The sequence below is a fragment of the Nuphar pumila genome, chromosome 1 (genome assembly GCF_984573655.1).
Source record: "Nuphar pumila chromosome 1, dmNupPumi1.hap1.1, whole genome shotgun sequence".
Lineage (NCBI taxonomy): Eukaryota > Viridiplantae > Streptophyta > Magnoliopsida > Nymphaeales > Nymphaeaceae > Nuphar > Nuphar pumila.
In genome coordinates, this window is record NC_143249.1 from 16,634,671 (window position 1) to 16,648,258 (window position 13,588).

Here is a 13,588-nt window from a genome sequence, read left to right on the forward strand (position 1 = left end):
TAAAATATTAAAATAGTACAAAATTATTTTGAAAAAAAAGACCATTTTAAAAATGATTTAAAATATAAATTAAATCAGCTTGTTTCTATCGATTTTGGGCTGATACCCTATAGGATACATGGCATTGGATAGAAATGATTGGAGGAGAAGGATTCATGTGGAAGACCCAAAATGATTTTCTTTTTGGGTTCATATCGCCGACCCCCATTGTTTTGGGATGAAGGCGTAGTTGTTGTTGTTGTACCCTATACGATACAAATCGGCTGATTCGGGATGATACTGACAACAATGGGTTGACTCGAGCAATTTATATGTGTTTTTAGTGTAGATATAAGTTTTTAAATATCCTTTAAATTATACAGGTTGGATTTGGGATTCTTTTTTTTGACCCGAAATGATCTGGATTGGGTACCCAAACCAAACTATTTGCTATTCGGGTGGGTTTAGGTAAACTCTGATCCTACACAAACCTGATCTGTTGATAGCACTAATCCGCACTCCCCTTATTCATACTGGGCCCCGCACAGTTGGAGATGTCTGTCGCAAGTCAATCAATTTAAGATTCCAAATATGTAATATATTTACCTCCATAGTATCTTATTTGGGTTGCAACTAATGATCTGAATATATATGATTTGGGTTGAATATCTGACTGAATCCAAATCCATTATAAAGCAAATGACATCCAAATAATAATTGGAGTTAGATTCACGTGATTACAACAACAACTACGCCTTCATCCCAAAACAATTGGGGTCAGCGATATGAACCAACAAAGAAAATCATTCTGGGTCTTCCACATGAATCCTTCTCCTCCATTCATTTCTATCCAATGTCATGTCCTCGGTGAGGTTCAAAGCATTCATATCCTTTCCTATCACCTTCATCCATGTCTTCCTAGGCCTACCCCGACCTCTTTTAACTAATATATTTTCCCATTTCTCCATCCTTCTAACTGGAGCATCATTAGGCCTTCGTCGAATATGTCCAAACCACCGTAAACGATTCTCTATCATCTTATTTTCAATGGGTGCAACGCCTACCTTCTTACGTATCTCCTCGTTCCGAATCTTATCTTTTATTGTATTGCCACACATCCATCTCAGCATACGTATCTCAGCTACACTCATTTTTTGAATATGATGTCTCTTGGCAGCCCAACATTCCGTACCATATAGTAAAGCAGGCCTAATAGTCGTCCTATAAAACTTTCTCTTCAACCGCAATGGCATTCTACGATCGCACAACACTCCAGTTGCACTCTTCCATTTCATCCACCCAACCTTTATCCTATGATTTACATCTCCATCAATTTCTCCATACTTTTGAATGATAGATCCCAAATATTTGAAAGAATCATTCACCGGTATTTCTTTCTCACCAAGCTTCACTACACTCCCATCTCTATTTCGTTGCTTACTAAATCGACATTCAATGTATTATGTCTTACTCTTACTCAACTTAAAACCTCTTGCTTCCAATGTCTGTCTCCATAATTCTAACTTAGCATTAACCCCAGCTCTAGACTCATCAATCAAAACAATATCATCAGCAAACAACATACACCACGACACATTTTCTTGAATTGATCTCGTAAGCTCATCCATCACTATAGCAAATAGGAAATGGCTTAAAGCAGATCCTTGATGTAACCCAACCGTAATAGGAAAATTGGTTGTCACCCCTCTACAAGTGCAAACATTGGTTACTACTCCTTCATACATATCTTTAATTATACTAATGTACTTGAGAGAAAAACCTTTCTTCATCATTATCCACCAGAGAACGTCCCTAAGTACTCTATCGTAAGCCTTCTCCAAATCAATAAAAACCATATGCAAATCTTTGTTCCTCTCTCTATTTCTCTCAATAAGTTGTCTAAGAAGATGTATAGCTTCCATAGATTCACGTGATTATGACAAATAATTAATTTTTTAAAGAGGTCTCAAAATCAACGGCCCACAATGTACCAAAATTTTCTAAGTCCAAATATTACATTTTTACATAAAAAAAAAAGCACGATCCATGTTGAACATTTGGTTAAATTGAGTCAATACAATTTGTACGTATGATTTTCAACTCATTAGTTTCTTACCTTCATTAGTAGCAAATATTTTTCATATATGTATATATATATAGTAGCAAAGATTCAGCTATTTGTTTTGCCAAAAACAGGTTTAGTCATAAAGTCTTATTTCTTATAGCTCAAGTTTTGAAACAATGTTTTTTTTTTTTGTAATCCTATCTTTTCCAGCTATAAAACAATGTATTTTTTCTGTAAACAAGCCAGCTTGAACTTGGGTCGTTAAACTCAGACTTATTATGAGCTCGAACTCAGCTTGGCTCTCCACAAGAATGTGAGAAGCTCGAATACTTCAAGCTGGGCTTGTCCGGCAGCCCTATTTGAAAGGTATGAGTGTAGTCAATACTTTCCCCAACAATACAGTCTGCAGGATCAAGCTTTGGATTCTGACCAGATCTGACCATATACAGTATGTTGGATACGGATCCTGACAAAGGTCCGACTTGTAACCCATCTGGATCCGGATCAGAGTAATCGTTTCACAGCCCCTGCCAACTCGTCGTACTTATCCATCCAAACGGTGACGCGTGTCGCCTCAATCTACGGTGGGATTTGTCGTCAAACCTGTGGGCGAACCAATGGTCGACGTGGACCCCACAAAACGCTGCGGTCAGCAAAGTTGAAAGAAAAGAGCTGGACGTTCCCATGTGGCTGCATCGTGTTGCTCGTTCATTGACCAACGAGATCCCTTCTCTACCCTTCTCATTCTTTAGTAATTACCGATGCATCTAATTGGTTCCATACCATGCGTACCCGAACCCGAACCCAAGCCTGTCTTTGGGCGGCTCGTCACGAACTCGTTCCTGATCAGAGCCATAAGTAACTCGTTTATCTTAAACGAGTGGAGCCTTTGATCGGTTTGGGGATGCTCGTGTAGATAAGATATATATATATATTCTCTATTGTAATATATATTTTAAGTATAATATATAAAAAAAACACAAAATATATATACTAAGAGAAGGATGCATAGAAAATAATATATACATAAAACATGTACTATTAAGTGTAATATATATTTTAAGTATAATATATAAAAAAAATACAAAATATATATACAAAGAGAAGGACGCATAGAAAATATTATATACATAAATTCTCTTTATAGTTGTTTAATGAACTTTTGTATTAAGTTGAAATACAATCGTTTCACGTTGAATTAAACCTAGTCGTGTGTAAAATAAATCCTATTTATGCCCAAACGATGGACCTGATCCATCTTATATTTGTACCTATAAAGACCTAATCTAGTTCATGCATAAAACCAAAGGGGAACACGTTTAGTATTACTTTGGTTTTGGGACAAACCGTTTGGTCCATTGAGAAAATGGGTCTGATTAAAATCTGACACATTTATATAGGACCTGATTTATATCCAAACCCAGTAACCTATATGGGTTCATATTCTTAGTCATATCCAAATCTAAATCTAAACCTATATGACTTCATAATTTTAGCCAAATGAAAACAAAATTAATATCGGCTCATGTTTGGCTTAAATTTAAACCGGTTTCAAAGATGGGTCTGATGAAACCCAGTCCAAACTGACTCAATTGCGTCCCCGCCATGGGCTCCCAAATGAAATGTGCACGAGACATTTACACATTTGAAAATGAGTGTGATTCCATTTCACATTGTTGCCTGGATCACGCTATATGAATCAGAATCACGAGACTTCTTGTGATTCTGATTCACATTAATGAGAAAGCAACTCTTTGCAAATGAGAATCCGTTTCTCACCACCCACTTTCTGATGTTTGTTTAGCCAATTCCAATAAGAATCATTCTCTCATTTGCATGATAGCCCAAATCTCATGAGACTCAATGAATCAGATTTTATTCATTTACACACAAAAGCCATTTTAACACATTTGAAAGTCAGCCCCAAAATGGCCTCATGGATATCTTTGTCATGGTGCGAATTTTCACATGTTTGTGATTGCATGTGAAAATTTTGCCTTGTGTGATCGAATTCTCACAGTTATGAGAATCCAATACACATTTGGGGCCAAACAAACACACTTCCTCTTCTGTCAGTCTAACGAGATTTATGTGAATCGATAATGATGATGCCGCTTAAGAAAGGTACACTTGAGCAGATGTTTTGTAAAGCGTATGTACAGGGCTCACTGCATCCTGTTCTGACGCAGCTAACTGGTGTATCAAACGTGCGACAGTGCTCGGGCAGGAACTGGTCTGTTCCTGCCTCTCAAACACAACCTAAGCTCATTAGGAGATAGGACACGGGGACGTAAACTTTTTTTGAGACGGAGCAGGGGTGGAGACCTTGTCCCCCACCTCCGCCCTGGTCCACTGCCATGCCTAGATATGTAGGACCATGATCGGACCTATATTTTCAGGTCCAATCCGATTAAAAAATGTTGATGTGTCTGGAAGCATGTGGATCATCACTGGACATTTTAGTCATTTCCAAGATTGTTCGTACCCTTGGTTACACCCCCAAATTCTTGTTAATAAAGGGGTGGGTGGGGGGACGTTCGAGACCTACCCACCATCGGAGACCAGGAACGAAGCGAGCGAATACAGGGAGGACGGAACGCCGGTCGGAAACTTTTCCGGCGGCGCTTTCCGGAGCGCGTAGCGAGGCTCTCGGACGATGGGGAAGAGGAGAGGAGCGGCTGTGGCGGAGTCGGAGAGCAAGTTCATAGGAGTGAGGAAGAGGCCTTGGGGCCGATATGCCGCCGAGATCCGTGACCCTATCAGAAAGACTCGGCTTTGGCTCGGGACCTTCGACTCGGCGGAGGACGCCGCCCGGGCCTACGACGCGGCCGCCCTCTCCCTCCGTGGCCCGTCGGCCAGGACCAACTTCCCGTCGAACGACCGGGCTCCGACGTGCAGTAGCCTCAGCAGCACGCTCGAGTCGGTGGGAAGGCGGCCATCGAGGGTTAGATCCGAGACGGGTGCGAACCGTTCGTTGGCGTCTCGTACTGGGGACGGGTGCCAGAGCGACTGCGATTCGTCGGATTCGGTGGTGGTGGACGACGACGACGACGACGCCTTGTCCGGTGGGTTTGGGTTTCGGTTCGATCTGAACCTTCCTCCTCCTCCTGACTGTGGTTTTGGTGATCTGAACGTCAAACTTTGCCTCTAACCGCGCCACCACTCTCTATCTCTCTCTCTTGTTTGGGACCATCTTAATAATTTGTGGGTCTAGTGAATCCTATTAGTATGGTTTCTGGTTTTTGGATGTTTAATATGATCTTCTTTATGGCTTGGTGCTCTCTCTCTCTCTGAACTCTGAACAATTTTTGTGTGTGTGTGCGCGCGTGCGAATGCATACGTGTGAACGGTGTTGTAGAGGCTGGTCGGAAGTCTTCGGTGGAGGTTGATGATGGTAATGTTGAGCTTTCACAATAGCTAGATGGTTATGTCACACTATCATAACCAAGCAAGGAGGGGTCTCAGGTTCGAATCTGACAATGGTTAAAAAAGTTAGGTAGGTTTAGTTTAAAGTTTGGTGAATAACGGGTCTGTCATACACAAATTTCAGTATGAACTCGATATATTGTGTTTTTTAAATGAAAAACTTATAAATGGGGCGAATATTTGGTACTAACGAGAGTTCGAAACTATTGACCAGATATCATCTCCTTTTCACATTATTTTTAAAATTTTAAATCGGAGCCTACACGTGATCTACGCGGAAATGAATTTTGTATCATGTGATGAGCCTTCATCCTAGCTGTCAGTGCACGTCTCCTTGTGGTGGGACGTTGCAGGTTCAAAACCCAGTGGTACGGTGAATAATAACTGGTGGGGGTCTGCCTAACCCCAACTTGCCTTTAAAAAAAAAAGGGTTGTAATAGGAAAAGATGGTAGTTTTTTCATTGAAAGAATTCAAGCCAAAGCATTTTTGTACCATTTATTTTTTTTTTGAGAAAAAAGTAAACTAGGTTTTATCAGAATAAATAGATAAAGCTAAGGGCGATGAGGTATCGACACCTAGCTTTACAAGAACGGCAGGACAACCGACGAAGATGAGTCAAAGCCAACTGAGGTCGGTCTTTGGCCATTTGCCAAACGGCTCACCAAGCAGTGAACAACCACATCCGATTAGTCAGAAAATACCTACAACCATCTAAGTGACCCATACCACTCCATATATATATATATATATATATATATATATATATATATATATATAGAAGCTAAGGCACTTAAAAGTAGGGCTGATAAATGAGCTGACCAAGATGAACTTGAAGTGTTCAAGCTTGGCTCATTAATGTGGCAAGTCAAGCTGGGTTGGAGGCTTGGAGCACTTAATCAGATCGAGTTAAATGAGCTGAGTTCAAACTGGCTTGTTTATGGAAAAAAATACATTGTTTTAGAGCTGGAAGAGGGAGGATTACAAAAAAAAATACATGTAAAAGACATATAAATATATTTTTTACTACCTAAAGAGCTTAGCTTATATTAGCCGAGCTGAGCTGGGTATCTATTGTTTATATTCAGCTTACCGAGCCTATTTTACGAGTATGAACGAGCTCTTGGTGAGCTGAACATGAGCCGATTCCCAACCTTACTTAGAACCAAAGCTTTTCTAATTTATAGCTTTTTTAGAATAACATGAAGTGCCTTCATAGTAATAAGATTGTCTTTATGAAGAACTACCAACTAGTTTGGTACTTACTTATAATGTAATATGAACAAGTTTATACTAGAAATGTTAAGAGTTCCCCAAGCAATTAGGATGAGTTTTTATTAAACAATCGATAATTTTATTTATGATTTTTGAAACGAGCTCTACACCGATACACTTGATGCATTAGTGCATCGAGTACCAAAGCAATTGTCGTACATCTATTGTAGTATTGAAGTACCATTAGTCATGTTGGTATATTATTGATTTACATAGAACTAATCTCTTGAATCTAAAAATAGACATTGGATTGTATTTAGCATGTTTTATTTATTAATTTAATGTATTAAACACAGTTGGAACGGGTCTAGACTGTTAGACGCGCAATCGGGTTCGATTCCCACGGGCGTTATTCTCCTTGTGTAAGCCGAAGCCGGTGGCTTCCTGGGGTCAAGGGGTGCGCCGGGGTTTACTCTCCTCCGGGGTGGTTTTCCGGTTCCTATATGAAGAAAAGGTTGACCCCAAAGATGTTTTGGACCACTTTTAGCCATCCTTATTTTCATGGTGAGCTGTTGATTTTTTGCCACCTTGAAAACCCAATCTTGTGGTGTATTGTATATAATTAAATATAGTAACTAGTACATAAAACTTGTTTTTTTCTTGTGGGAAATAAACAAACCATGTTAAACATATCTATATTGTTAGATCTAACATTTGGTAGCTAAACAAGAGGATGTACAACCATATGAAATTAGGACTGTGATTTGATGCATTAGTTGTCATCAATTATAGACATTTAAATAATTTTGTAAAAAATATTAAAAGTCCCTTGCAGTACTTACAAAGTCCACATGAAAACTTGAAAGGAACATGCATATGAAAGAGCTTTGGTGATATATGGATTTGTATTTTAAAACTTGAAAGTGACCCCTGTTCCTAAAGAAGGTTCCTCTTCATAAAAAAAAAAAACTTTGCTGGAACGGAGCAGGAATTTGATCTGATCCAAATATCAGTTGTTTTTTGGGCATGATCTAAACCTCTTGTGGGTCCGATCTACAGAAAATAGGAAAAACAGTAGGAAACTTAAACTTGCAAGTGTTGTTGGATTGGATCTGATCCAGGAGGTCCATAAGCTATATGGTGAACTGATAATTTGATGGCTTGGCTGTTTCCCATTGTCTCAGTTGGGGATGGATCATGATGGCCCAGATCTAGATCATATTTTTCAAGAGACCCAGTTTTAGATCGGTCAAAAAGATTCAAAGAGATGCTGGATTCAGTTCTTGCCTTTGCCTATGAGATTCAGCAACAGGCAAAAAGTGCTTGTAAAAAGGAGAGAAGGGGTCAAGTCTGATCAAGGTGCAACTTAAACTATGCACAAGACATGGATCTGAATTCCTGCAGTGCGATCCAACTTTCAGGAGAATCCTACTTATGATCCATAAAACCAAAAAAATGTGTTGGATTCGGTCCTAGGTACAGCCAATATGGGCTTGGTGCTAGGGGCGCAAATGGATCCAGTATGAGTTAGATCAGCCCTTATATGTACTTAAATCCAAAAATTTTGCACTAATTAAATTTGAACATTAGTCTGGATTTCGGACCCAAGGCTGTCAATGGTCAGGTTTATGCTGGATACTTGATGCAGGAGCGTCATGGTTTGAAAATCGGGTCTAAGGAATCCATTTTGATATCACATTAGTTTAGTATTTCTTTTATATTTTTTATGTAATGGATCTATCTCATATCCAAACTGAAATTATTTTTGTTTTCTTTTGCCGTATAAATATTCTTTATAGGGATTATTTTGAGGAGTTCACAGATGAAACATAAAACCTTTCTATTTTTTTAAATTTTTTTCATTAATTTATTTTATATTTTCATTATTTTCACACTTGCTTTGATTTATTTATGAGTAAATAACATGTTTTTTTTATTAGCAGGGTAGTATCAGACCCGAAAAAGATAGATTGGGTTACAATGACTCAAAGAGAATTAGAGTAAATGAATTTGCTCCATTTGTCCAAGATCCAGTCAAACTGAAACACATGATATTAGATAACCATCCTCAAAGAGAGGTTACAACTGATAAAACCTTATCAGGTGCAAAGTGTTACAACAAAATCAGTTACCTCCATAGGAGGGCTACAGATAAACATTCTTTGTAACAGTTTGGTACATTTGTATTTATCGATCTTAACGAGATTGGGCACCACTTGAAAATATCATGTGAGTGACATTGCTACCGTGGATGTAGGTTTGAGTAAAATCGAACCACTTAAATCTAAATTGTTTTTTTTGAGGTGAGTTTTTCTTGGTTTTTGGATAACTTTCATGGTATCAGAGCTAGCAACCCCCGGCCATTTTTTTTTCTGGTATTTTACCAAAACTGGTAAGGTAAGGGACACATGTTCCTATAATCATCCATAAGAACCTTCAGTTAGATATTTTATGTGGGCCTACATATGTAATTAATCACTCATTATTAATTCTCTAAGGTAAAAACCCATTTAAAGGGATCTTATACGGTTGGGCCATATGACATCTTATAAAGTGTAGTTATAATAATGTGTAGATACCTTATGTGCCCTCATATGTCAATTTTTAATTTTTATAATGGGATAAATAAAAAAAAAATTTATAGGGTGGTTACAATTAGGTTATGGTTCTCAAAACCATATATAATGGTTGTTCTTTTTTTCCTCCCTATCAAAAAAGAAAATTGTCCCTCTCGTTAGGTTTAGAGAATAAATAAATATCACTAATAGAGGTTTTGGAAAATTTAATCCCATCAAGATCTATCGGTGCAACAATGGATTCGGGTATGCTTCTACATTATGCTTTATTTATTTTTTATCTTTTCAATGATTTAGCATGAACAAATTTAGTGACGAATAAAGATGTTTTCCCTAAATCAATTCAACAATTGGTATCAGAGCCTTTTGTTCTTGTTGAATCGTTGAAATGTTTGATTTTGCTATCTACGCAAGCATCATCGGGTTTCTGCACAAGGAGAGAGGAGACTGGGAGGACCATCAGGTATGTCATTTGGGTCTCTTTAGTGGGTTGACTTCGGATATTTTTTACTTAATTTGGATTATGACTTTATTTTTCTTATTCATATGCATGCAATTATATATTATATTCGAACTTTGGTATTCTTCTTTAGAATGAAAATCTGATATTCTAAAATGAGTTTATTGAAACACATTACCAAAGTAATATCTCTTGTAAAAAGTGACTTGTTTGAAATATTAAGATATTCACATAATCAAGATTCATGCGAATAATGATCGGCCCAAAGAAAGATTACTATTTGGCCGAGCTCAAATATACTTTCAATAATAAATATGAAACGATTATCAAGTTTTTCATGTAAACAATGAGTTGGTCCAAAGAAAGGCTTGTTGTTTGACAAAATTGATTATTCATGTTTGATTACTGTAATAAGAGTACCACTTGCAAGTTGACATTCTTGTCTAAAGACTAAATGTCAATGTTGTGTTGGGTATCTTGTGACAGGGTTCACCATAATTTAAATATGTTAATTAATGTTAATGCATGTGAATATATATATATATATATATATATATATATATATATATATATATATATATATATAATATTGATTGTGTGCTTTTTGTGATTTGTTTTATTCTTGATTTAGTAAATTCTTGTGCTTCTAAAATATCTATAAATATCAATTCAATTCATGTTTTGAATGACACAAACTTTAAAAACTTGAAAGAAAATGTTATGATCGTTCTCGAGTGCATGAATTTGGATCTTACACTTTGAGAGGATCAACCTACTGCTCTCACAGATAGAAGTTCCACTAAGAATAAAAAGAACCATGAGATATGAGATTGATCCAATCACATGAATCTTATGATCATGAAACGTGCAATTTCAGAAACCTTCTGAGGCACTATGTTTGAAGAGGTTAATGCCAAGAAGTTCCTTCAGGAAATTAAAAAACGTTTTGCTAAAAATGAAAAGGCTGAGATAAGCACTCTCCTTTCGAGTCTTATTTTAATGAGGTATAAAGGTAAATAAAACATAAGGAAGTACATTATAGAAACGTCCCATCTTACTTTAAAATTAAAAGCACTAAAGTTAGAGTTGTTTGAGGACTTACTCATGCATTTTATTTTGATATCTTTTCGTGTACAATAGAGTCAATTTAAGGTCAGTTATAACTACAAAAAGAATAAATGAACTCTAAATGAGCTCATTTCTCATTATATGCAAGAAGAGAAAGAATGAAACAAAAAAAGACAGAAAGTGATCACTTGACAGTTACCTTTAAAGACAAATAAAAAAAAGGGTAAAAAAGTTGTAGTAGATTCTCTATTACAGAAGAAATAGAAAAAATATCATGATACAAAGTTCAGTTGTTTCTTTTGTAAGAGTGAGGGTCACATGAAGAAGGATTATATCAAATATCATGCTTGATGTGAAAAGAAGAGTATCCTCCTTACTTTGGTTTGTTCTGAGGTTAATTTAACTTTTGTACCCAAGCACACTTGATGGATGGATTCTGGTGCTACTACTCACATAAGTGTGTCTATGCAGGGTTGCTTAAGTTGCCGAATGCCAATTAATGTTGAAAGATATATCTATGTAGGCGATGGAAAATCAGTTCAAGTTGAGGCAATGTGGACTTTTAGGTTATTATTAAAGACTGATTATTATTTGAATTTGAAAGAAACATACATTGTACCGTCATTTAGATAGATTTTGATTTCTATTTCTGTATTAGACAAATTTGGTTATTCTTATTTATTTAGAAATAGTCAGTTTAAGTTATTTCTTAATCCGAATCTTATTGGAACTGGTTATCTATATGTGGTCAATAACCTATATTTACTTAATATTGTTGCTTCATATCATGAAACCTTGCATGCGAGTTCATGTGGTACAAAATGAAAATTAGCCAATGAGAATTCTATTATATTATAGCACATGTGCTTAGGTCATATTTCTAAATAAAGAATTGAAAGGCTTGTGATAAGTGAAATTCTTGATTTCATTGACTTTCAGGCTTGTGTTGAGTGCATAAAAGGGAAACTGACAAACATAAGGAAGATAGGTGCCAACAGAAGGACAAACGTCTTAGAACTTATTCATACGGATATTTGTGAGTTATTCCCTACAACTTCTTGGAATGATCAATAATATTTTATTACGTTCATAGATGACTATTCACATTATGGGTACCTATATTTGATTCATGAAAAATCTCAATCACTCGATGTGTTCAAATTATTTAAGGTCGAAGTTGAAACTCAACTTAGTTATGCCCCCCCAAAACCAGATATAATGGTTGTTCTTTTTTTCCTTCCTATAAAAAAAGTACCAGTGCAACGATGAATTTGGGTATGCTTCCGCATTGTGCTTTATTTATTTTTTATCTTTTCAATGATTTAGCATGAACAAATTTAGGAACGAATAAAGATGTTTTTCCTACATTAATCCAACACCTTCTGCTTGTATTAGTGGTCATCCTTTCGGTGCTCACTGTTCATAATCAAGCTACCAGTGCTGGGCAGAGGCTCAGGTTTGTGATCATCCCTCAGGTGCTTTTTGTCCATGATCTGTTTTCCCCATGTTGTTCTTCATGTCTATCAAGTTTGTCTCTAGCTGTGTAGAACCTTCAGGTAACCCAATGGAACGCTTTTGCCAGTTTCTTTTGTATCAAGCTCGACTATGGATATCACAAATAGAGTATGTGATGCTAAGCCAATATATTCTAAAATTTTATGATGGCTCGAGTCCTCCCCTAATTAAGTTCGTTGAAGGATTGTCCATCATATATTCCCTTGAGTTTTTAACCTGGCAACGTTCTGATCGGCTTGCCTTAAGCTGAATCAAGGCAACTCTTATGAAATCTATCATAGGATATATCATAAGAGTCCAGTCTATGCGAGAGGCATGGGTTTCTTTGTTATGATCCTCTCTTTAAGAAATTTTTTATTTCTCGTCATGTTATATTTGACAAAACCTCCTTGTTCAAAAGAAGAAGATGCCACATGACAATTGATGGCATTTCCTTTTGGACCAACCAAAACAAATAAAGTTGGAACTCTACACATTAAGAGGATAACGAACATGAAAATGGCTACCCTCACTATGTCCACAATATCCTACATCCCTCAAACCTAGCTGAATCCTAACCCTCTTTGGAGTCAATCATAGAACTTGTACCTCAACCATACCTGACTATGTTTTCCCTCTTCAAACCTATAAAAAATTTTCCCAAACTGAAAATGCTCAGCCCAATACAAACCAATTGAGAACCCATCAAATGATCACCTGATCCATGGATGGAACCTTAAAACCCATACTGTTTCTTTCAAATCATCCCTTTCTCATTGCCTTGATCCATAAATTAGTTACGTAAAGTGAACCGACTACATTCAACCAAGCTAAGAAAAATCAAAAGTGGTGGTCAGTCATGCAAGCTGAATTTCAAGCTCTTCTTATAAATCTGACGTGGATTCTAGTCCCACCATCCAATAATCAAAATATAGTTGAGTGTAAATGGGTTTACAGATTAAAAAGCATGTTGATGGATCCATTGTCAATTACAAGGCAAGACTGGTAACAAAAGGATTTACTCAAAAAGAGAGCATCGATTATTCAGAAACATTTAGCTCAGTCATCAAACTGACTTCTATTCATGTTATTTTATCTATTGCAGTTCAATATAATTGGTCTATCAAGCAGTTGGATGTCAACAATGCCTTTCTACATGGTCATTTATGTGAAGCTGTCTAAGTAATCCAACTCACATGGTTCATTGATGAGAGGTATCCCTCCCATGTGTGCAAGCTTCAAAAGGCCATTTATGGACTTAAACAAGTTCTGAGTGCCTGGTTTGAACTCGTTTCTCATAAAGTTGG

The 13,588-nt window shown here is 36.8% G+C and overlaps 1 protein-coding gene across 1 annotated transcript; it reads left to right on the top strand.

Annotated features, from left to right (window-relative positions):
* The first annotated feature begins 4,567 nt into the window (after nucleotides 1–4,567).
* Nucleotides 4,568–5,325, top strand: LOC149848145 (ethylene-responsive transcription factor 3-like). The gene has a single exon (XM_090020359.1). The coding sequence runs from the start codon at nucleotides 4,701–4,703 to the stop codon at nucleotides 5,193–5,195; it is 495 nt and encodes a 164-aa protein (XP_089876485.1). The 5' UTR covers nucleotides 4,568–4,700; the 3' UTR covers nucleotides 5,196–5,325.
* Nucleotides 5,326–13,588: the final 8,263 nt, after the last annotated feature.